General features: G+C 50.4%; 10 protein-coding genes across 13 annotated transcripts; 5 read left to right on the top strand and 5 right to left on the bottom strand.

Annotated features, from left to right (window-relative positions):
• The first annotated feature begins 1,136 nt into the window (after positions 1-1,136).
• PV06_04633 (uncharacterized protein) lies at positions 1,137-2,469 on the top strand. The gene has a single exon (XM_016405552.1). It carries the CDS (start codon positions 1,368-1,370, stop codon positions 2,214-2,216), a length of 849 nt encoding a protein of 282 aa, XP_016263758.1. The 5' UTR covers positions 1,137-1,367; the 3' UTR covers positions 2,217-2,469.
• On the bottom strand, positions 2,405-4,150 carry PV06_04632 (uncharacterized protein). The gene is made up of 3 exons (XM_016405551.1): positions 3,758-4,150; positions 3,553-3,691; positions 2,405-3,458 (listed from the first exon to the last, which is right to left on the bottom strand). Exons 1-3 carry the CDS (start codon positions 4,092-4,094, stop codon positions 3,317-3,319), a joined length of 618 nt encoding a protein of 205 aa, XP_016263757.1. The 5' UTR covers positions 4,095-4,150; the 3' UTR covers positions 2,405-3,316.
• Positions 4,151-4,343: 193 nt separating this feature from the next.
• On the top strand, positions 4,344-5,817 carry PV06_04631 (uncharacterized protein). The gene is made up of 2 exons (XM_016405550.1): positions 4,344-5,036; positions 5,150-5,817. Exons 1-2 carry the CDS (start codon positions 4,382-4,384, stop codon positions 5,707-5,709), a joined length of 1,215 nt encoding a protein of 404 aa, XP_016263756.1. The 5' UTR covers positions 4,344-4,381; the 3' UTR covers positions 5,710-5,817.
• A 148-nt stretch (positions 5,818-5,965) lies between these two features.
• On the bottom strand, positions 5,966-8,032 carry PV06_04630 (uncharacterized protein; the record flags this gene model as incomplete). Its single annotated transcript, XM_016405549.1, has 2 exons — positions 7,581-8,032; positions 5,966-7,294 (listed from the first exon to the last, which is right to left on the bottom strand). Exons 1-2 carry the CDS (start codon positions 7,626-7,628, stop codon positions 5,966-5,968), a joined length of 1,377 nt encoding a protein of 458 aa, XP_016263755.1. The 5' UTR covers positions 7,629-8,032.
• Positions 8,033-8,709: 677 nt separating this feature from the next.
• PV06_04629 (uncharacterized protein) lies at positions 8,710-10,337 on the top strand. The gene is made up of 3 exons (XM_016405548.1): positions 8,710-8,970; positions 9,021-9,360; positions 9,416-10,337. The coding sequence occupies exons 1-3, from the start codon at positions 8,914-8,916 to the stop codon at positions 9,697-9,699; spliced, it is 681 nt and encodes a 226-aa protein (XP_016263754.1). The 5' UTR covers positions 8,710-8,913; the 3' UTR covers positions 9,700-10,337.
• On the bottom strand, positions 10,088-10,886 carry PV06_04628 (uncharacterized protein). The gene has a single exon (XM_016405547.1). The coding sequence runs from the start codon at positions 10,743-10,745 to the stop codon at positions 10,488-10,490; it is 258 nt and encodes an 85-aa protein (XP_016263753.1). The 5' UTR covers positions 10,746-10,886; the 3' UTR covers positions 10,088-10,487.
• On the top strand, positions 10,384-13,380 carry PV06_04627 (isocitrate dehydrogenase [NADP], mitochondrial). Its single transcript, XM_016405546.1, has 2 exons — positions 10,384-11,788; positions 11,913-13,380. The coding sequence occupies exons 1-2, from the start codon at positions 11,350-11,352 to the stop codon at positions 12,884-12,886; spliced, it is 1,413 nt and encodes a 470-aa protein (XP_016263752.1). The 5' UTR covers positions 10,384-11,349; the 3' UTR covers positions 12,887-13,380.
• A 914-nt stretch (positions 13,381-14,294) lies between these two features.
• PV06_04626 (uncharacterized protein) lies at positions 14,295-14,828 on the bottom strand (the record flags this gene model as incomplete). Its single annotated transcript, XM_016405545.1, has 2 exons — positions 14,295-14,606; positions 14,661-14,828. The coding sequence occupies 2 exons, from the start codon at positions 14,826-14,828 to the stop codon at positions 14,295-14,297; spliced, it is 480 nt and encodes a 159-aa protein (XP_016263751.1).
• A 356-nt stretch (positions 14,829-15,184) lies between these two features.
• Positions 15,185-21,943, top strand: PV06_04624. 4 transcript variants are annotated; one of them, XM_016405541.1, is made up of 3 exons: positions 15,185-15,421; positions 15,469-20,457; positions 20,512-21,943. In XM_016405541.1, exons 2-3 carry the CDS (start codon positions 20,074-20,076, stop codon positions 21,847-21,849), a joined length of 1,722 nt encoding a protein of 573 aa, XP_016263747.1. In that variant the 5' UTR covers positions 15,185-15,421; positions 15,469-20,073; the 3' UTR covers positions 21,850-21,943. The 4 variants fall into 4 exon arrangements, with proteins under 4 accessions (XP_016263747.1, XP_016263749.1, XP_016263748.1 ...); XM_016405543.1 differs by having other exon boundaries at positions 15,185-17,959; positions 18,097-20,457; XM_016405542.1 differs by having other exon boundaries at positions 15,185-19,767; positions 19,831-20,457.
• On the bottom strand, positions 15,211-19,204 carry PV06_04625 (uncharacterized protein; the record flags this gene model as incomplete). The annotated part of the gene is made up of 3 exons (XM_016405544.1): positions 17,824-19,204; positions 15,483-17,778; positions 15,211-15,435 (listed from the first exon to the last, which is right to left on the bottom strand). The coding sequence occupies exons 1-3, from the start codon at positions 19,140-19,142 to the stop codon at positions 15,211-15,213; spliced, it is 3,840 nt and encodes a 1,279-aa protein (XP_016263750.1). The 5' UTR covers positions 19,143-19,204.
• Positions 21,944-22,983: the final 1,040 nt, after the last annotated feature.

Here is a 22,983-nt window from a genome sequence, read left to right as displayed (position 1 = left end):
GAGCATCTCGATTCAGCTCGAGCCTTTTTACACCTCAAAATCCTCAGTCGCGGCAAAGCCTTGAGGAACAATCTTTGATTTCGCAGCCATGACTGACACTGCGGGGCAATGGTCGTCTGAAATCGATCCTCCAGTGACTTCGACTTCAGCGTCACCTGGCGATGAATCTTCCAGAACAATGAGTATGGAATCGTCAAGTGCACCTTCTCCACCCTCATCTCCAGAATCATCACCAGGAAGCCAACGAAAGGCTACTAGCTTGTTCGGTCGAATATTTGCCAGCAAAGACAAGGGATTGAAGGATCTACTTGCCCAAGACGTGGAACGTCAACGGCGAGCCAGGGAAGAGGCGCAAGACCAGGCCTTGAGGCGACAGCAAGAACCGAATAACAGAACATGTGAGGCAGAACTCAGGACTAGGGAGGACGAGGCGCAAGCATATGAAGGCAAGAAGAAACAGCACAAAGCAGAGGAGAAGAACACCAAACATCAGTACCTTAGTGGAATTTTGTATGGTTACGACCCGAATGCTGGCAAGTTACGCGCAAATCATGACCACCAAGTCTCGTCTACTGATCAAGCCGGTGCCGACAAGTCATCGCTACAACCTTCGGAGATTTTGGATTCGAAGCGCAAGCGTGGCGCGACGTGGGGAGTTGATTACGGTAAACCCGACATGCGGGATTGAATTAGGGGGTTTCAACATGGAGATGATGATGATTTTGACAATGGCAACTTATCTTAAGACTTGGCGGACGACGAGGTGCCATGGAACCTGAGTCTTCTATCCAGTCGTATGGTGGGTGGCCCATGGACTCACAGATCCATTCATTCATTAGCGACCGTCGAGGTGGATTTTTTCATGGGAGATGGTGTGCACAGAGCATAGCGAGGTCAATCATAACTCATCGTTATCCAATACTGTCTGTTTTCGGTGATCCCTTACCCTGGTGTACTCTAGACCGTAGGTATACCTCGCTACATATCACCGAGTTCCTGGCTGTCGTCTTGTGTCTGTTGTGGTGTATGTGAAGATGGCTTTGAAACGCTCGGAAAAAGTATTTATCCGATGTGTATAAGTTATGACGAGTACTCCTTAGTCTATCACGACCCCCGTTATCAATCGACAGCCATCATCTTCATTGAGTCTTCAACCATGATTGATTGTCGACATTGCGGAATGAGGCAAAATGGGAGCTGTGTATGGCTTCTCGTGTGATTGAAAACCACGCTCGAATTGCCTGCAAGGGTTCTACCGTTTTCGTGGCTGGCGATGCGGCAACATCATCGATGCTTTTCTGAAAGAGGAAACATCTCTCTCGACGTTACGACTCCGACCGCATACACAGACACACACGCGCACCACGATGGCGACGCCACATCTTCTGGGCCTACCTCGAGAGATCCGTGACAAGATATGGAGGTCGACGTTTGAAAATGCACACGCGGTGCCTTCTCGAAGCAAGACTTTTTCCCTGGACTGCCACGCTTGTTCCGAAGAAGAAACGGACCGGCCGTCGGCTCCGTTGACGTGGAACCAAACTTTCGAACCTCTACTGACCTGCAAACAAATCTACCACGAAGGTTATACTACACTAATGTCGAGCGTGGTGCTCGAGATCCGAAACGGCAACCTCGACTTTTCCTCTTGGTTGACCTGGCCCCTCTCGCCCGTCAACCACAAGGTCCGACGCCTGGTGGTTTGGGCCCACGTCGACGGCGAGAACAACCGTCGGTGGATCTCGACGGTCAAACTCATCGGGACGGCCTTTCCGCGGTCGGAGAGCGTCGTGGTCAAGGCACACGTGCGCCCGGCCGAGGACCACGCGAGACTCGAGGAGGCCATCGTCGTGGCCCTACCCGTCGTCCGACTCACCCGGAACAAAACGAGGCCGCCGGAAATCCAGATCGACCTTGGTTACATGTACCACCGGGTCATGTTTAGATTTCTCCTCGGAAAAGCCGTCGAGGTCACCTCTCGCGATCTGATGGAGGAACACCGGCTCATCCTCGACGACCTCATCGAGGACGACGCGTTCGTCGAGGCGGCCCTGGACGAGGACCACGAAGACATGCAGGCCATGATGGGGGCCCTGTGGAGGGTCTCACGGGTCTCGGGGGAACCGACGTGTGGTAGACTGGGGGAAAGGGCTCGCAGGATAGCGGAGCGTCGGGCCTCCGAGGACGGGCAAGGGGACTCGATTTTGTCTCACTGACCCAAACTCCGTGACACAGGGCGCCCCTCTCTTTGCGTGATGTGTTGGCGCGGTCTTTTCTGGACCTTTGGGTATCGGCCTTGACGGGGTCGAGTGGCGCTTCTTGTTTCTTTTTAATCGACTCTCCCTGGATGAAACGCTCCCAAATGGAAAAGGGGGGGGAGAAACCAGACTCTTGAAATCCCCGTGTCGGTGGTGAGCTACCAATGCAAGAACCAATTTTTCTAATCCTTCTACTTTTTCTTGTTCCAGGCGAGCCATGGACATATATATAAATATGTATATGACATTATGACGTTCTCGCAATAGGCTGAAGATAGATAGATACCATATTTATGATAGGCCAGCCTTGACAGTTCAAAATACACGTCGCCTCATTTCCTCTCTTAAAAACTGAAAAAAGGGAGAAAAACAAAGCAATTTCCTCCAAAGTGAGGGTTTGTCTTTTGCTAATTGATCTTTTACAGCCTCACTAAAGGAAATGTGGGCTTTTCCCGCAATCTCTCAAGCATGTACTCCGTATTGTCCACTCTTGATATCTGAAGCATGAGAGATATTGTGTTGAGTAGCCTTGACATACAACACCTCATGCTGCTGTTCACTTCGTCTTGTGGTCCATCCATCACGTGTTCTTTTCACATCCAAACCCTGCGGAAGATTGAATTGGCTGCACTCGAAGACCCTGGACCAAATCGATGCGGCCGCAGGTGTTTGTATCTGGAAGCCTGCCCTCGACCACATTACTCGCTCGCAGGGGGGATGTCCATGTTGGAGGTGCCAGGAATGTTGGAGGCTGGTACGCGTGTAACCTCCGTAGTACCTCGAATGCAGCCATGGGCGTACCTCGTGGGAGACGATCCCGATGGGTGGTTCCCTTGTTCCTGACCCTTCGATCCGCGGCTTCAGTAGTTGTAGGGCCTGCATGTCGAGTCTCACTTAACCTGACTAGTATGCGACGGTCGAGTTGGTTCACTGGAAGATTTTCGGTTTTTGATCCGCGTCACCAACTTGCCATAGAGTGAAAGTTGGTTTCGGTTTGGGAAGGCTGATCAGAGGGATGAGATTCTAAGACTCAGTTGTGTTTCGTATTTCTTGGACGTTCAATCCAACTGCCATCCCATCTCCTCGGACATGACATCCACGATGCCTTTTCCGTACTTTTGCTCCCCGGAGCGGAGTGGCGGCCACTTTCGCATCTTGATCCGTAGGCTTTCGATGCTTGAAAGAGATGATTCGAGATCACTAGAACAGAGAGAGTCAGACCTGCGTCGTCCTATCGGGAGCGCAAATGGAAACAACGTATGTGGTACTAGCCATTCAATAGGAGATCACTTACTCTATCTTCCCATAGATAACATACTCCTGCTTAGCAAGAGCTTCGGCGAGTTCGACTTGGTGGTTATGTAGTAGATCGGTGTTGGGCACAACCACGAGCGGGATGCCCACTCTCAAAACATCCAAAACCGAGCCTGAGCCTGTATAGTACCAACGTCAGCTTGTTCCTGACGTTTGGTTGACAAGTTCAACAAAGGTTACTTTACCGGCATGGCTGATGACAGTCCCTTCCGTCTCTGGCGAGCGTCCTTTGATGGCCAGTATCTCTTGACCAAGTCCTGATTTATCAAACCCAAACCCGGTGATGGCAAATTTATCGTTGCTGAGCCTTGGTTGAAGATCTTTGATTCGTTGCGTGTAGATGGCTTCACCTTCATGGTCGCCGTACTGTACCCGCAGCTCGTTGTATCCCAGCTGTTGTAGTTGGCTTATAAAGTCATCGGCGAGTACGGCCTTGATGAGGCTGTTGAAGGGTGCAGTAGCACCAATAGTCACGAAACATCTCTTCCGAAATGGTATATCTGATGGTGCCACGGCCGACATATTTGTATCATATCCAAAAAAAAGGAAAGAGTAGTGTTGTAGAACTAGATTTGACGAGACTCCGTATATCTAGTAAATACTCCCGTAGTACGAAGTAGAGGAATAATGAGGACCTCCAGACATGGGACAAATAGTGGCGCATGATTCACCGTAATTACGGAATTATACGTCAGATCCCAAGAACCGCTAGATGCAATTAATTCTCGGGGAAAATTAAATGCTTCAAAGCTCTCCAATGCACATGGCAGTGTTCCGACAGCCAATATTGTAAATTCAGTGAGTCCATCATGGCCACTCCAGGGCGACATCTATGTCGCACACTGTACCAAGTATCCAGACAGATACCTGTGAAACGAAAATGCCAACCTCAATGGCTCGTCCGCAATCAAAATGCCACCACTTCTTTCCTCCGACCTCTTTCGACCACCTGCGCTCTGCGAGCGGAAGACTCTCGGCGGCCTCCACCGACCTCTGCTCAATTTGATGAGGACACTCTCGATGACAGTGAAGACCCGGAGAAACTCGACCCCAGTGAGTACCTCACGCCTCGCTCGCCGATCACCGTGGCGGATCTCGGCCCCGAAGAGCGTGCGGACTACGACATGCTTTCCAAGGCCGACCAGGAGGAATACCTGGCGCTGCAGAACCACTACGAAGCCATGTTTGAGTCAGCCGAGGCCGAGAGTGCGCTCGATGGTGCGGTGGACGACGTCGACCGACAGGTCGAAAAGGAAACCGAGTCGCTCGATTTCCCCGACATCGCGACGAAACCGTCCCTCTCCGGCTTCTGGACCGACGAGGAGGACGAGTTTGGTCAATACGACGAAGAACCGGCCTGGGACGACTCGGCCATCACATCGGTGGCACACAGTGAATTGGAAGTCCACCGTGAGATTAGAGAGTACACGAGAGTGATAGCATGGGATATGCCGTTGTTAAACCGTAAGGTCCCCCAACCTACCTAACCAACCACGATTTTGTACCCTCTTCTCCCCCCCCCCTTTCGCATGTTATCTCGCGTTGATATGGCTACCACGGCTAACACACACAAACAGAATACGCCAAAGAATTCAAACCACCTACACAAGCCACCCCCCTCAGATTCCGGTACACGACGTACATGGGTGAAGTTCACCCGGCGGCGAAGAAGGTGGTGGTTCAATTCTGCACAAAGGATCTGCCGAACCTCACGGAGGCGCAACGAATGAAACTGATTAAACTCGTCGGCGTGCGATACAACCCGGACACGGACATGGTGAAGATGTCGACCGACAAGTTCGAGGCCGCCGCGCAAAACAAGCGGTACCTGGGAGATTTGATTAACAAGCTCCTCGACGAGACGAGAAACGGCAAGGACACATTCGAGGACATCCCGCTCGACATGCGGCACCACAAGTCCAAGAAGAAGCACTGGTTCCCCAAGAAGTGGATGATGAAGCCTGGCAGGATACAGGAGCTGGCGGAGGTGCGAAAGGAACAACAGAAGCTGCTCCTACAGTCCGGAGAGACTGGTGCCGCTGCCCTCCCCGACGGTCGGCAGGCGGTTCAGAGTTACGTTCGAACGCTGGCGCAGAGCAATTGGGGAGCAGAGGCACAAAGGCAAAGGACATTGTAGAGGGAGAGGACCTTTGCGCTTTTGGACGTGTAAAAACATTTGAAACATGGAACTTGGACTCGAGCCTTTTGTAGAAAAAAGAAATCTATATTTTCTCTGATTCAGCAAGCCAAAAAGAAAAGAAACTCGTCCGCAGGGCTGGCAACGGCTTTGACAACAAAGGACAAAGGAGAAGACCCTCTTTGAGTTCTCTGGAGGCACTCTGGCACTCTTCCAAGCCTCCCCCATCTCCATCACCACAACCCACCCCCTAGTACTACTTCTTCTTGCCCTTCCCGCCCTTCTTCTTTCCTTGCCCCTTCTTGCTCCCTCCCGCAGCCTTGCCCTCCGGCCGCTGCATCTCCTTTTCCTCCAACTCCTCCAGCTTCTTCTGCCGCTCGGTCTGCTCCTCCTCCCATGCTGCCTGTTCGATCTTTCTGATCTGCGCGTGCATGTCGTTTGGCTCTTCGCCGTTGCTGAACGTTTCGGTCAAGAGGTCCTCGTGACCCACGAACACGCCGCGATTCTCTGGTGCCAGGCACGGGAATTTTTTCATCAGTGCTTCTCGTTCCCTCTCCCGCTCCGCCTCGGCAGCGATGACGGCTTCGATCGCCGCATCGGTCTCTCTCTGCCTCTTCTCCCCGGCTTCGAGTTGTGCCCGGCGTTCGTCTTGTCGGCGACCGTTTGCGCGCCCACCCCGTGGGGAGTACGAGCGATTGACCGGGCCGATCTGATTGCGAATCATACGCTTGGCATTGTCGCCGACCTGGAAGTTTCGCGGTGGGCTGGGCTTGTTGCGATCTGCCACCCCAAAACTTGGGTTGTTGCGGCCATTTTCAACGTTGAGACTGCCCAGGTCGTAACGTTGGCGGTACCACAATGGAATGTCCGTGAAGCCGACACTCTGCAAGGTCTCAAGGTCTGTTGGCATCTCGTGTTTGTAGATGCACCCTTGTTGAGCAAAGTCGCATTCGCCTTTGCGGAGCCAATACGAGCAGTATATTTTCTTGCCCGTCAATGGAGTTGGAACATTGCCAGCAGTTGTTGCTGTGTTGCCGGCGTTCTTGCTCTCTTCGACCTTGCTCGTGGTCGCGGTGACATTCGTGGTCGCATTTTGCCTCCAAGCCGGCACTGCAGGTAGTGCGGCGTCGCTGTGAATGCTTGATTCGCCCGAGCTCCCTGGACGAGTGCTGGTCTTGCCTTCCTCCGTGGACAGAGAGGCACTGCCTGTCTCACTCAGGTGTTCGGTATTGCCAGGAAACTTGACAATTGGTGAAGGGCAAGGAGCAAGTCGCATCTGTGGAGGGACGAACGAGGAGGAGAGATCTGTTGGCTTCTGGCCCGTTGTGGTATTTCGATGACCAATGTTGTTCATATTGTTCATCGCTTCAACAATGTGGTACTCATGACGAGATTCCACGAGTCCGAGAGGTGTCATGCCAGCAATTTCGAATGCGGTCAGGCTTCGAGGGACACCGCGGATCTGTACGTGGATTGGCATTTCGTCCATTGCCACCAGAGGGACCATGGCGCCATTTTGGCGGGTCAAGAAGAATTGTGGTTTGAGGGTTCTTTGCTCAGCCATGGTATCGTCCTGTTTGGTGGTCTGAGAAAAGAGAGCACTTGAGTCAGTCATATATTTAATTTAAAGATCAAAGAAGACTGGAAGTTTCAAGAGCCAAAGCGCTGGATTTGCAACAGCTTTGACATGAGACTTGATATTGGGTAGAGGAAAAGTTGAGATCGTGTGTGGTGGAGAGATATAAATATGATTTACACCCTCAGACCTGGTCGCCGAGTGAAGACAGTAACATGTCAATGGCTCCTCAACAGAGCGCAAGCGTGTAGTGCGTGAATAGCCGAATGGCTTGAGTGACAGAAAGAAGACTCACAATAGGATTGTTGTGTATTGTCAGTGAATGTGTTGCTGGCATCTGCATGGGCAAGGGCTGAATAACACGTCCGTGATGTAAGATGAAGGTATATTTTTCCAAGATGTGAATACAATTTGAGGGTTTGAGATGTCCACAGAGGGAATAGTCAGCAACAACAGCATCAGCATGAGAGTCTACATCATCTTATAGTGAAGACGCTCTGCCGTTTGTAGCTTGTGATTGTGCCAAACGAATCATAGCAATAGGCAGGGAGGCAGCATGAAGATTGTATGAGACAATCTTCCAACAACAATCAAATCAATCAAACGGAACCAAATTGAGAATGTTAAGGTTGACAGACAAAGGAAAACTGACGCGAAATTCCGAATAGCCCATGAGGTCTTGTTGAGGATGTACCTAGCCTTTCACCGTGACTGTACCAACCTGATGGGAGACTGCACCGAGCCGACAATCTGCATCGGCAGCATCATCAAGAAGATAGATGAAGCCGAAACTGTCTGGGCAGGTTTCTTTATCTTCTTTCACCTGCATGCAAGTTTCCGAACCGAAGATGGGAATGGTACACGGCATCACGCATATAGCAGCCTCAAGGCTAGAGCTAGCCCAGAACTTGGTGCAAGGAACCATGTAGGAAAAAGGCTCTTCTTTCCAGTTTGCTGAGGTTCTAGGTGTCGTTTGCAACAAACATGCAGTCAGTCAGGGTTGGGATAGGTCTGTAGTACGAGTGAACCAGGACATTCCTCCGCTGTCCATTGTGAGATGAGATGAAGGCGACAGCAAAAGCCACGGCTGGCAGATGGACACTACAAATCCTACGCTAAACCCAAATTGAATCTCCGTTGTTACCGGAGTGTCTTGTCGCGTATTGGTGCCTACAGTAGTGCAGGAACTACCGGAAGGGGATGTGACAAGTGCTGACGAGTAAGACACTGCCTTGCTACAGCCAAAATTCTGTGCTCGATGCTGTTATATGCATCTGTCAGACAGAAACAATTTCCCTCGGCTGGCAAAGCTCCAGCTCGGCGGCTTGTGAGACAAGTGTTATGCATTGCCCTGCACTGTGTGTCGCCTAATGCCTTGACTTATGACCCAGTACTTGTATTATTACATTGTTACCCGCCTGTTACTTGTATCCATACCGGTGCTTTTCCAACACTTGTCACCCGTTAGTTCTGAAACTGCGCCTCACCTTCAACCTCCTCCCTCTTCATCAACGACACCTCACCTTCGAAGGGTTGAGATTTCCACTCATTTCTATCGATTTTTTTTGTCCTTCCTCTCGACCTCATCTCCTTCGTACGCGTCCGATTACTTTATCCCCCGCGATACCATGGCCACCGAGGCCTCCATCGCCCTCACCAACCGCTCCCTCCGTACCATTCGCACCGTGGGTAACCTCAATGTCCATCACCAGGATGGTCAACTGACAATGATTAGGAACTTGAATTTCTTGCAGACTCCTCCATCATCTCCCCTGAACAGCTATCGTCCATTCTCGCTCAATTACCAGCCCAGACACCTCTACATGCTCCTCTCCAGACCCCCGTCAATAATGTCTCAACAAACACTCCAGTTGATCAATTCTCGAACATGAGTCTGAAGGAACATTATGCCCCAGTCCCAACACCTGCACCTTTACCTCCTCCAGCATATGTGCAGACACCACAGATACTATCAATTGCAACGGCGCTTTATGCATATACCCCCACAGATGCTGGTGACCTGGCGCTACAGCAAGGGGACCGGATACAGGTTACAGAGCACATGAACAATGATTGTAAGTGCCGTCTCTGTGACTATTGATTACAGTCCATACTCATCATCATCTCTAGGGTGGCGAGGCCGCAATGAACGTACCAACATGGAAGGCATCTTCCCTCGAAGTTATGTCAATGTCATTGAGGAAAAAGGACGGCCCCCTTTGCAACCTCAGCCATCAGACTATGGAAACATGCCACTCCAAGTAGCCCAAGGTGGCATGACGACTGGTCCTGATGGGCGGAAATACAGCAAGCTGGAAGAGCAAGGCAAGAAATTTGGCAAGAAGATGGGAAATGCCGCTATTTTCGGTGCTGGTGCCACGATTGGCAGCAACATTGTCAATGGCATATTCTAATGATGGTTTTATTTCTTATAATGTCAAATTTCAGCCGCAACAGGCTACGATCAGGGATTTGGGTAGAACAACAAGCGCCTTTTCGCTGTGAAGGGCGTCACCTCAAGGGGAGTGATTACGGTTCCACACCACAAAAATTGGGAAATTCTTATGTCAAACAGGCGTGCATGGGCAAACGGCGCAGGAGATTCCGGGAGAGTGATGAATGATTGATTGGGCTAAGCAGCAACAGCCTTTCACCCTCAGAACTACATTTCTTTTGTGATGTATCCGGATTGGGAGCAATCAACCAAATTTTCCTTCACCAGAGAGATTGACCACTTCGCTTCTGGATGATGATGATGGACTGGGATTGCAAGTCGCACATGGCAGACTTTGCAAATTTTGAGCCACAGTCCTGATTAGAATATGCAAGATTTTTTTTGCTGCAAATATTGGTATCTGATAAGGTTCAATTCTCTATCTGTGTTGAATTCCGGGGTATCTTTTATCATCATATCCCAAATCTGATCATCCTGATCTGCTCGCGCCTTTCTCAATCATTAGCGTCGAGTTCCTTTCACCTCAGCTTTCCCAAACGAGGTGCATATCAAGCGTGTCGCGTAAATAATGTACCGGTCACCGCCTCTTATTCTAAGCACGGCCCTGGCATAAGAGCGCGAGTAGGATGAGTTGTGTCGTAGAATCCATTCCGACGACAATAACTCTCTCTGATGCGCTTCAAGTGACTATTCCATTGAGTCTGTCCCAATGTAAATTTGATCTCTCATTGGGGACAGTGTTGCTCTTCAATCCTCATCTTTCGCGGGTGGAGGACCACTCGCTCGGATCATTTTTTCGATGAATTGCCCTCGGACAATTTCTTTATTCTCGCCCATCCCTAAAGCCATGTATGCGAGCAGAGGAGGATGGCCAACGTATGAGGCATAGGAGTCCCGAACGATGTTGTTCTTCCATTCATATGTAGTGGTGTCTGCATGGCCGGTGCCGACATATTTGGCCTGGAGGGACTCGAGTTGCTGCAAGGTACGGAGTTTGTCGGCCATATTTGAGGACAGTCAGGTTTGCGAGAAGGAAGGAGAGTGGAGGATCGGAAATTGTCGAAGGGGTTCGAGAAGCGACAGTACCCGAACTCGAGGCCAAGGGCGCGCGGTAGTTGTTGGGATGGCTTTTCTTTTCGAGAAAGACTCTTGAAATCTGTGTTTCTACGAGAAATCCGCTTCCGAAGACTCAACCAAAATGGGGTAGGGTTGCAAGGCTTTCGGGACTCACGCAGCAATGCCCGGATCCGGTGGCCTAATCTCGCGCCTATTGTGCCTATGGGCGCCTGTGAAGTTCACCCAGAGAAGCCCCGAGATCGCTCCTACTTCAACGCCCGGAAACCCCACGTCGGCGCAACAGAGATGGTCCGATGCGTGCGCACCAACCCACCTCAGCCTGTTCCCCCTCGGCTCAGAGTCCGTCATCGCTCCTTTTGCCGAGCTAACAGCGCAAGACCCGACTGAAGCAGAGTCGAGAAGCTGCAAAACCATGCCCTCGAGAACAACATCCTCGGGACGACTCGTATCAGAATCTGTCAACCTGTGGCGCCTTCCGGTTTACTAACCCGTCACCGCTCGCAATCCACCTCGTGCATCTACCGCCTTCCCCATGAACCCGCTCAGGACTGCGCTGGTGGGCGCTGCAACTAGACGAACACTCTCGTCCTCCTCACCTTCTTTCCGGATGGCTTCAGTCGCTTCGAACAGATTGTCAGCAGAGAGTAGGAGGATCTCAGTGGGAAACATGCCACAAAGTCGAAATGCCTCGGGCGCGGCGGCGCAGAAAATTAAGGTCAAGAATCCAATCGTCGAGCTCGATGGCGACGAGATGACCCGTATAATCTGGCAGGATATCAAGGACAAGTTCATTCACCCATACCTCGACGTCGACCTGAAGTACTACGATCTGGGTCTACCGTACCGTGATGAGACAGACGACCAAGTCACGATCGACGCTGCCGAGGCTATCAAGAAGTATTCGGTGGGAGTCAAGTGTGCTACCATCACACCTGACGAGGCCCGAGTCAAGGAATTCAACCTCAAGAAGAGTACGCATTTTGAGTCCCTCCCCTCCCACCTTGTTGTCCCCTCTTGGTCTTTTGCACGTCTTTGAGGGTGTTCTGTTGGCACTGGTCTAGACTAAACTGCAGTCGCTGACTTTCTCTCGTATAGTGTGGCTCTCTCCCAACGGCACCATTCGTAACATCCTCGGTGGTACCGTTTTCCGCGAACCCATCGTGATCCCACGTATCCCCCGCCTGGTACCTGGTTGGGAAGCACCCATCATCATCGGCCGTCACGCCTTTGGCGACCAGTACCGTGCCAAGGACGAAGTCATTCGCGAAGCCGGTACACTTGAGATGGTGTTCACCCCCAAGTCTGGTGGCGAGGCCACGCGCGTGAAAGTATTCGACTTCCCTGCCACCGGCGGTATTGCACAAACACAATACAACACCGACGACTCAATCCGAGGCTTTGCACACGCAAGCTTCAAGTTTGCGCTTGACCGCGGGTACCCCTTGTACATGAGCACCAAGAATACGATCCTCAAAGCGTATGATGGACGATTCAAAGATATCTTCCAGGAGATCTATGACAAGGAATATGCCAAGGAATTCGAGGCAAAGAAGATCTGGTATGAGCACAGACTGATCGACGATATGGTGGCTCAGATGATCAAGAGCGCCGGTGGCTTCGTTATTGCGATGAAGAACTACGACGGTGATGTCCAGAGTGATATTGTCGCGCAGGGCTTCGGATCACTGGGTCTGATGACAAGTCAGCTCATCACCCCAGACGGACTGACGTACGAGTCCGAGGCAGCCCACGGAACAGTCACACGACACTACCGTGAGCACCAGAAGGGCCGGGAGACCAGCACAAACCCGATCGCGAGTATCTTCGCGTGGACGCGGGGACTGGTCAAGCGTGGCAACCTCGACGAGACGCCGGAGCTTGTCACGTGGGCAGAGAGCCTGGAGAAGGCCGTCATTGACACGGTGAACGAGGACGGCATCATGACCAAGGATCTTGCGTTGGCATGTGGCAAGAAAGAGCGCGAGGCGTGGGTCACGACCTCTCAGTTCATGGAGGCCATTGAGCGCCGCTTCAAGAAGGTCTTGGCCGGCGAGGGATTGAAGAACTAAACAACTGTCTAGCGTACGGATACGCAGCGTCCTGTTTGATCTAAAACCCACCCATCGCCGAACCAGGTACGAATTTTCTGGGGATGTCCTTGGAGTTTCCACATGATAGATCCACCATGATGAGGAAAGAACAATCGAATCAGCATTTCACATCAAGACGAGAGCCAAAAAATAGAGCAGATCAGATCTTCCCAGCAGCACTCCAGCCGGCCAAGCCGGGCATCTGGAAGCAGGGGGGTTTTTTCGTTCAAAGGGGGGCCGATCCTTTTCTGAGAAATCTGATCTGATCTGATCTGGCCAGAGCTTTCGAAAGGGGGGCGCCTGGCTTATCCCTAGCCAAACATAGTCTTTTTGCAACGTTGTCTTGCGTTTTTGTGTTTTGGATTTTTCTCATACAAACTACCTAGGCATCTAGATACTCGTAGAAAGAAGACAAGACTTTATAGAAAGAGAGACAGAGAAAGCAGTCGGCATTCAATCAATTCTCAAAAAAAGAAAAATAACTTCAGTCGAACCTCATCAGGCGGACAGACGTGTCATGATACCATACCGTGGTCACTCGTAGTCGTAGTCGTAGTCGTTATACCTCGAAGAAAACATTTAATCGAACGATATCCAATGTTGTCAAGGTAATTGCAGTTTGACGCATTCCACAAAACTTGATTCACACACTTATACTGTGTACCTACCTAATCACTCTGGTATTGAAGGATTTTTTTGTTCTGTTCACAAGGTACCCAGGTAGGTATTCACTCGGTATATCGTATTACTCGTTTGTTGCCCTCCTCCTCCTCCTCCTCTTCTTCTTCTTCTTTTTCTAGTATCTTTTTACCAGATTGATCGTCTGGGGTCAATACATACTGACCGCCCGATCAGTCCACTTTGTTTGGCTGTATTTGGCTGTGAAGCAAGCTGCCCGTTCTGACATGCTGATGACTTGGGCACGAGTTCGCCTGAGAATATAGAATCATTCGCGCGGAAGCAAGGCGAAAAAAAGTAAGCATTTGGAGGGATTGAACAACTTGGTTTGGATTACGTTTCCGCTTCAACTTTCGTCGAACATAACAGAACACATGTTACCAGAGAACAGAACTACCTACAGGTCGTTAGTCGGACAGAAGCCTATCTGGTTACTGTCGGTACCATCATCGTCATAATCATCATACCGACACATTCATCCAAAAATCACCATCCATCTCTTCCTATAGCCAATGGGTACACATTCCTCCCCCCAAATTCAAAGCGATAAATCCAAAATGTGTGAGCCATCAACCCGACGCCTTTCGGAAGTGCCAAATCGATGAAAAAGCGACGATCCTCTATAACTGCGTAATGAGAGCAGTATCCAACTCTTCTATGCTCAATCACCAAAATATACTCGTCATCCGCGTGGTGAATGCGAAGCTCTTCATTTGCTTTTGGGGGCGAACTTGGGTTGACCAATCTTTTTTTCATCTTTGCTTCTTAATATGACGTTCAAGACTCTCTCGAGATTGTTGAAGACTTTTTGATCGGGAGCGGCTGTTCCCCTCTCGAAATCTTGAATTACTTTCTGTGTGGTGTTGCATTTTCGGGCGAGTTCGTTTTGAGTAAGTGTCGGCGTCATTGCTGCTCTTTTCTGCTCGATGATCTTGCCAACATCTCGGCCGACCTTGTCTGGAGCGATAGGAGCATCGGCGAGGTCTACTTTCAAGTTTCGCTGTCCATCAACGCTGGGTTTCTGCGTGATGCCATAAGTCAGTGTTTCCGAGAGCCGGAGCTAGACTGTACTTACGGAATTGGAGGTTCCGTATTTCTTTTCGGTTCCAACGATTGCTCCTGATCGGGCGGCGGCATTGATGGCTGATTTTCCCTTGATCACACGCTCGCGATCGACACCGCCAGCGCCAGGGCCCCGGGCTTTGCTGCCGATGCGGGTGACGGAATCCCAGTCTTCAGACATTGAAAAGGTTCGAGCTGTACTGATATAGATAATTATATATAATTATAGGAGCACAGAGAATCCCGGAATTGGGAGGGAAGCAATTTTAATTGCTCTGTCGGGGTCCAAAGTGGGAAAAAATGAGTTGAGATGAAATGGTAGGTGGAAGTATAGAGTAAGAATGAAGAGAAAAGTGAGGCAAGTTGGTGACCGCCTCGCGAGTATCTAGAAGTTGCCATCAACTGCGCCCGATCCACTAAAATTGAGTCATAGGCACCCGCCCGCCGCATCAGAAATAATGCTTCGCCGTATAACTCCGGTCAATTATTAATTAGCCACTTTACTCCCTTACCTACGGAGTATGTACGCAGTATCTTATTAACATAAGTCACATCTCAGGCTCTCACTCGACTTCGTATCGCCACACCGTAAAAGTCATATCCCCAGAAGCAGTGGCAATGAGATTCTTCCCTGGACACGTTGCAACTGAGATGACAGAGTCTTGATGACCTTTGACAATTGCCACGGACTCCTCAGTTTCCTCGGACCATACCCTGATCGTCTTGTCTCTGGATCCGGACACAATCCACTGGCAGTCTCTCGTCTGTGCCACAGTGAGGGCGTAGTCCTGGATACTTGATGAGAAGCTTACAAGAATCAGAAGGGTCAACTTACTTCATGCCCGCGCAAGACCTCGCTCCAATAGCGCATTGACTCATCTTCGCCTTCTTCCTTTAAGTGCAATCTATAAATATTGTTGTCGAGGCTGGCACAATACAATTGTTTCCCGCTGCATGAAAAGGCGACATTGTATACGGCGTCGGTGGGCGACTGCGTTATCTCTGAGAGATTCCATTTGGGTACCTTTGCATCTCGCAGGTCTTTGCAGATGAAAACATTGCTACTCCCAGTTGCAACTGCCAACAAGTGACTATCCGGCGAAAAAGCTACAGAGGTAGCGGACCCTTTTATCCTGAAGCTGCTGATTGGCTCCCCCGTGGCACAGTCATCTATGAATATACTGCCGTCACGGAAGCCAGACACAATCATGTTGTTGTCAGGCGATATGGTTACCGAAAGTAGCTCTTGGCTATAGTGCTCGAAAATATGTCTCACTTTCAGATTGTCGACGTCCCAGAGTCGTACTATGTCGTCTTCGGATGCTGTTGCGAGCGATTTTCCATCCGAAGAGAAGCAAATAGAACGAACGTATAGATCAGCATGATCTGACCCTGAATGTGGAAGCTCGAACATTTTGGCCACGTCGTCGAGGTCTACCAACCACGCCACAGCCTGTCCGGCCACTGCCAAGTATCTGCCATCTGGAGAAAATCTTACGCCAGTCAGGATTGAAGTCATTGCGACATCATGGAGAAGTGTCAGTCGTGGAGCCTTTTCCGATGATGGGGGAGTGTCGATTGACCAATGTCTTGGATGTCTGGGGGGTGATTTCCTCGAAGGTATCGCGCCTCCAGCTGGCTGAGGCAGGATCACCTCGTCCATAGGGTCTGGTGGCGCCTTTCCAATTGCACCTGCTTCTAAAAGCTTGTTCACGACCTCATATTTGCGGGCCTTTAAAGCAGCTTGCAGCGGCGTGTTAGTCTTTTGGTTCGGTTTCTCGAGATCTGCGCCAGCGTCTATCAAGGTCTTCGCCATACTTGCGTATCCTCTTGCTGCTGCGACATGCAATGCGGTATCGCCAGCTGTATTGGCATGGTTTACATCAGCACCACTGTCAATCAACATCTTGGCGATTTCGACTTTCTCTCCCCTGGTCCCCGATACAAGGGTCAAAGCCGTATTTCCATCTTCATCGACAGGGCTGGGATCGGCACCGCGACGCAATAGTTCTTCGAACATTTGTTGATGACCCCCTGCCGAGGCACCCATCAAGGCGGTATAGCTGTTTACATCTCTTGCCTCAATATCTGCTCCACTCGCAAGAAGGTGTTCAAACACTTCTTTGTGGCCCATGGACGCTGCTATGGGTAAGGCAGGTGATGTTGGTACATTGATATTCGCACCATGTTCCATGAGCAATTTCAAGAAGTCAAGTCGACCCTCTGCTGCTGCCGCCCTCGCTGCGCTATACCCGTCGTTCATCATCTTGTTTGGATCTGCTCCTGCGGCCAGTAACTCACGCACGACTTCGATATAACCATTTCCGGCCGCAAATGTCAAGGGGGTGTCATAGCCGCGACCTCCATTGACGTCCGCACCTCTATTGAGGAGCAACCGGACCACTTCGATGTTGTTCTTCAGAGTCGACGCTTCCATCAATGGAGTCAATTCCCGGTCTGAGGCTTCAATGTCTGCCCCGTTGTCCAAAAGTAGCTCCACAATCTCTGCATGGCCTCTTTCTGATGCTTTGCAGAGAGCATAGTTTAGTACTTCGACAGCTATGCCGTCTTCCTGCTTTTCCCGAAGTATGTTCGTCAATCTTTCAATGTCTCCAGATCTAGCCGCTTCTGCAACATCATCCCACGCCTCTCCGCCCTCAGACGAAATCTCATCGTCATCAGCTCTCGAATCCAGCACCTCTCCGACTGCGATATCAGAACCGACTTGACTCCGACCATCGTCAGCATCAGTGGAGCGTGGCAGGGAAAACAACGACATTCTTATCAGGTGCCGTGAGACATGAGACTGTAGATCTTTCACATTCCTGAAGGAAGAAGAGAGGCATATAGGACATGGTCGATCACAGTCAGGCGAGGACGACTGGCAGGCTTGTACAAAAGTGTTGCTGAGCAAGTAGGTCGCGTCGGACCCATGCAATGCATTGACGTGTGCCTCGAAAGATTGCAATGAGGAATGGAGTGAATCAGGGTGCTCTGGACACCGCCATTGTCTTCTGTGGATGGTGTTTTCATGTTCCACCCACGCTGCTCGTGTGTCATAGAGCTGGCCAGCGCTCTGGCAGTCGGGATAAGTGCAAATGAAAGGCCGCAGATCGTGGATCAAATGTGCTCTGACTGATGTCAGCTCAGTTAAACAGATTGAGAAATTATCTCACCGCCATGCCTTATCCGACAAAATCTGGGATGGACATATGGTGAAGCAATAAGGGCATTCAAAGAATTTCTCACCAACTGGCTTTCGCGGTGGCGGTGGGAAGCCGATATTTTCACGATCCGGAGCCCATACAGAAGGTGCGTATTCTGATACAGATGTTACCGACTTCTCATCTATGCTGTTCAATAAGCTCGGCTCCAATCTTGTGGCCGTTGTCACTGTTGGCGGAGCTAACAAAGAGAACAATGGACTGCGGGCTGATCTGACATTCAAGTGCTGTTCTTGTTGTTCCACGGGGACAGAATCAAGCTGCCTCTCATGCTCTACCAAAAGTCTTGGTCGTGGTGTGTGGAAGGCGATCTCGGTATGCTTCTGCAATTTACTGTAATGCTTCTTCCAGTAGCCAAATTGTTGGCGACGCTGGTTGTTTGCGCGCGCAATCCGGTGCATCAAATAATGTGTCCCTGTTTGATTCTGGAGTTGTCTTCTGTCTTCATCACTTTGCTCGTCCTCATCGAGACCATCATACGGTTGATCTCCGTCCGATATGATGGAGCCTTCAGGTACCGAGCCTTGGGACTGACACAATTCGCAAGCCTCGGTTTTGTGCCAGGAGTTTTGAGGTGCTGTCGCAGAAGATAGCTCCTGTTTCTCTTGAGCACGATTCTGTTCAGGAGCTTCCAGACGATATTGGAGGAAGATAGACCGGACATAGTCGTCATCATAATGTGCGAACGCTTTGATGAGGTCGACGCCAGTGGCTTCGTCTATGCTCTCAAAGTACCTAGCTCTCGAGAGTCCAAGTCTTGTGGAAGGATTCCTTATCTTTGTAGACAACTTGAAAAGCCGGTTCAGAAAGCCTACAATGACCTCAAGGAGGATGTCAATGTATGATTGTGGCTCAACGTCGTCATCATCATCGTCGTCGTCGTTCTCGTTCTCAAACCAAGCCTGGTCGTCAGATCGTGGCCCTGTGATATCCGGTCGCTCGCGAGATCGACCCTCGCCGCCTTTCTGTGGACGCCCAAGTTCGAGAGTCTCTTCTAGATTCTGGGCTAGGCCGTTGAGGATCACCTCAAACAATTCCGTCAAAGTCTCTGATTCGCGTAGGCGATAATCGAGGGAGCCGTGGCCCGGAACCAACAGTCCGGATTCAATCGCCCATACTCGATATCGTTCGTACTCGTTCAGAAATGCGTCATGATTCTTTGAATCGGCATCTTCGAGAAGACCAGATTTGAAACCTTGAATTACTTGTTCCAAAAGGTTGAAGTTCTTTCTTCCCACCGGGGCCAGCCTTGCCAGAGGGGTTGTTTTCATCCTGATAAAGGCGTCGCAGTTAATACGAGTACATTTGTCATCGCCAGGGAATTCCTCATTACGGTGTGGGAGTTGGACATTCCAACGACTTGATGTATAGCAGAGACTCTTTCAAAGAGACTCGTTGAAATATAGGCTTGACTATTCAGGCTCTCAGAAGTACTGATGTATTGAACGCGCCGTGCCGCTGTCATTTCTCCCGGGACGATGCCGAGTCCCTTTCCGACTGGATCCAGCGAGGCGCCGACGATATTCAAATCATGCCCCGCTGGCTCTAGTGTTGTGCGAGACAAACACCGCGTTTTCGCCCCTGAAAGGCTCCTCTTTCCTCCTACTGGGCTGGACCCTGGTTCTTCAACAAGCGCCATGCAATGGCAGGCCGTATCGCTCGCCTATTTGCACGTCCTTGAAGAATCCGTGGGTCATTGGTATCCGATCGCACTCTTCAACGGGCGAATGCTTGTACTGTACGATCCAGCGGCGGATCTGATCAGTAGCGAAACCCCCATTGGCATCTTGATTCGCTACGCTATCTTAAGGGTGAGCAAACTTGTCACACCATCCGTATCAACTAGGGTAAAGGTGGTTCTGAAGAATACAGTACAAACGACAGCGCTGCCTCGTGGTAAGGTTGATCCCTTCAGAAACAATCAATAACACTGTCTCTCTCCCACTGACACCGGGCAAGGATTTGAAAACGCTTGCCTATCATTTCTCAGACATGGCCCAAATCATGCTTAACTAGGTACTGTAACTAGCCAGACATGGGACTTCCCAAGCTATTAGCCGCCTGCACCTTCAGCGCTTCCCTACAGGATAGGTCGGTGTGCTTCTTTCCATCAACGACTGAAGAAGTTCGCACTAGTTCTTGATGTGGTGAACGATTCAGCCACTTCCATCTCAAATTCGACCACGATAACCACACAATACCATGTCCGGCATCGAAGTCGCCGGACTCATCCTAGGGGCACTTCCGATCCTCATTGAAGGCTTGGATTTGTACAAGAAAGGCCTCAAGAGTTTACGGAGCAGTTTTCGAAGACGAAAGGTGGTGGAAGTGCTCACCTGTAGACTGACGATCCAATTGAAGATTCTCGAAGAGCTTCTCCGTTTCATACTCAATAACAGTGGTTACGAAACGCCAGAGACGTTGTCCGCAAAGTCTTTGGAGATTTTGCGAGATGATGAAGTAAAGAATGCCGTTGCCAGTTATCTAGGTCCAAATTACGACGCCATCACAGAAGCAATGCGGCAATGTCAGGAGATAGTCTATCGACTAGTCCCAAAGATTGCGAGGATCGCACCACCGGTGAAGGTAAAAAAAACACCAGTTGCCTCTGACCCTAAAACCCGGCTGACGGTCTTGCAGGAACGCGCCGAGCTTTCCCAGATCATAGAAGCGAACAAGAATGCGAAACGAGGTCAGCTTGACCTGGTTGCGCGCATCACAGTCCAATTCGTCAAAGACGAATTGAGCGAGGAGATTAGAGAATTGGAGTCGCGGTTGGATTCCATGCAGAGACTGGTTGAGCTCATGTCGTCCAACAATCAGTCCAACGTTGCAAATTCGAACCTGAAATCGAAAAGACTGGCAAAAGCGTACATGGAAATTCGACACCAAGCCGACATGTTGTATCTTGCCATGGCGAATTCGTGGATCTCTCAGTGCCATCAACATCATGAGGCTCGATTGCTTCTGGAAGATCGCGTGGAAGAGATCAAGCGAGAAAAGAGGTTGCCGTCATCATCACACGCCAACAAGGATCGATGTTTTCAGTTGATTTTCTCTGGTGGCGACCCCTCGCAAAACAGCCTTTGGCATGAGTCGCAAGTACATGTCATGCCTAGCTCCAGCGATGCGCTTCATCAGACACAGTCGATCGGCTCGAAAGTCAGAATCACCATATCTCCTTCCAAAACTCCGGTCACATCATCATCATCAAGAGAGATCAAAGATATTTGCTCGGCCATCGAAGAAGGTCGAAAGATTCAAGAGCATGCCATATTCGCCTTGACCGAGGGTGGGAAAATCGCGGCCGACATCTCACAGAAGAGAAAGTTCATAGTCTGCCGGGCAAAGGGCTCCGTCGTGCTCGGAGAATTGCTACGGGGGAACAGCAACAACAAAGCTGGTGGTGGTGGGAGTGGTCGAAAGATTCTCTACAGACCGAAGTTGAGTTTAGCCCTGAATCTGGCGGCCAGTTTCCTCCAACTCCTTCGCACTCCTTGGGCACGACCAATGTTGTCGGCAGAAAATGTCATGTTTCTTGAAAACGAGAAACGTGAGCCTGACGTGAAGCGACCATTCTTGTCTCTTTCGTTTAGCTCTCCCTCACCACCCGTACACGCCAATCTGCCGCCGCCGACGACGACGACCTCTTCGACCAACCACGATGACATCTCCTTGAAGGATGAACTTGTCGAGTTGGGGATCGTGCTACTCGAGATCTGGCACGAACAGACGTTGGAGGAAGTGCGTCCCTCGATCCCTGGGTGTACAGAGTCCATGCCGAGGCGAGTCAGTGCAATGCTGTGGTTTGATAACAGCACCAACGACGCCTACCCGGAAGCTTACAGGACGGCACTGGAATATTGTTTGGTCAGGAGTGTCTGTCTACAGCAAGAACAGAAATGGGATGACCCCGAGATCTGGCAAGTCATATGTGAATCTGTAGTGGCACCATTGGCAGGTATTTTGCGTGCATAAGAAACCCAGTAAGGTATGGAGTATGTGTATAAAGAGCATACTGTATATAAGCATACTCGTGGGTGTGTATGTTTTTGCTCAAAGTCCGATTACTGGTTGTCGTATTGTCTTTTCCAGCCCCCTTTACACTAAAAGTCCTTTCACCCCCCCAATCGATCCTTAGGCGACTCCTAGCAACTCCTAGCGACTCCCTGTAAATCCTCACCACATACGGAGTACAGATCTAGGGTTGACTTGCCAAACCTACTTCGTAATCGTCACTGTAACAATGTTCAGGGTCCTATTGATGTTACTACCGTACAAGTCAGCCTTGTGCGGGGTCCCCATCAAGGGTCTCGTTTTCAAATAGGCACCTGCTTTTGTATAACCTCAAATGACAACAAACCATACAACTGAAGATTGTCCACTGCCGACAAACGTTCAGATTCTCTTTTGGCGCCTTCAACTAACGATGTTGTTTACTTCGACATTAATCATCCTTTTGACGGGACTTTCGGTGGTGGTCGTGTCCGCTACGAATAGTGACCAGATTCCCCTGGGTGAGAACGAGAGTCACCATGGGAAGAAGAGATACAATGTCACTTTGAACGTACGTTGGAGCTCTCCCCCTCTCTCTCTCTTATATGACCTTGTACGCCCAAAGATCCCAGGCGAGACTAATAGATAGTTTCAACAGTTTGACGACATTGAAACCAACAGTTCGGGGATTGGTTTCGACCCGTGGATGGGCGACCCTAACGAAGCTCTGGAATACAACGGAGTCTATTTTCAATCTTTCAAGGTGGTCAACGTGGCGAAAGCCCTACCCGACCTTCCTGACCCTTCGGACTTGCTGTGTGCCAGTTCGGCACCCAACGCGTTGTTTTCTTCTCGTAAACCAGGGTACCCATGGCCACGACTCAGCCTTCACAATTTGGGACGACGTCGTTACGACCCGGACGACACTCACAACAGAACCTTCGACATGCGTACGGTCACCTTGAGACCTACCGGGAATGTTTCCGTCGAGGGTCATGACGTTTTTGTCGGCGTTCAATTGAACCTGATGAAGCTACCGACGTCCAAAGAGTCTTCTGGCTTCCCGTCACTGTTTCGTGGATCTCCAGATATACCCAAAGGTAGTAACGTATGGAG

Source organism: Exophiala oligosperma (genome assembly GCF_000835515.1).
Source record: "Exophiala oligosperma strain CBS 72588 unplaced genomic scaffold supercont1.4, whole genome shotgun sequence".
Lineage (NCBI taxonomy): Eukaryota > Fungi > Ascomycota > Eurotiomycetes > Chaetothyriales > Herpotrichiellaceae > Exophiala > Exophiala oligosperma.
The sequence above is the reverse complement of the archived record's forward strand: the minus strand, read 5'-3'. Positions and strand labels throughout refer to the sequence as shown.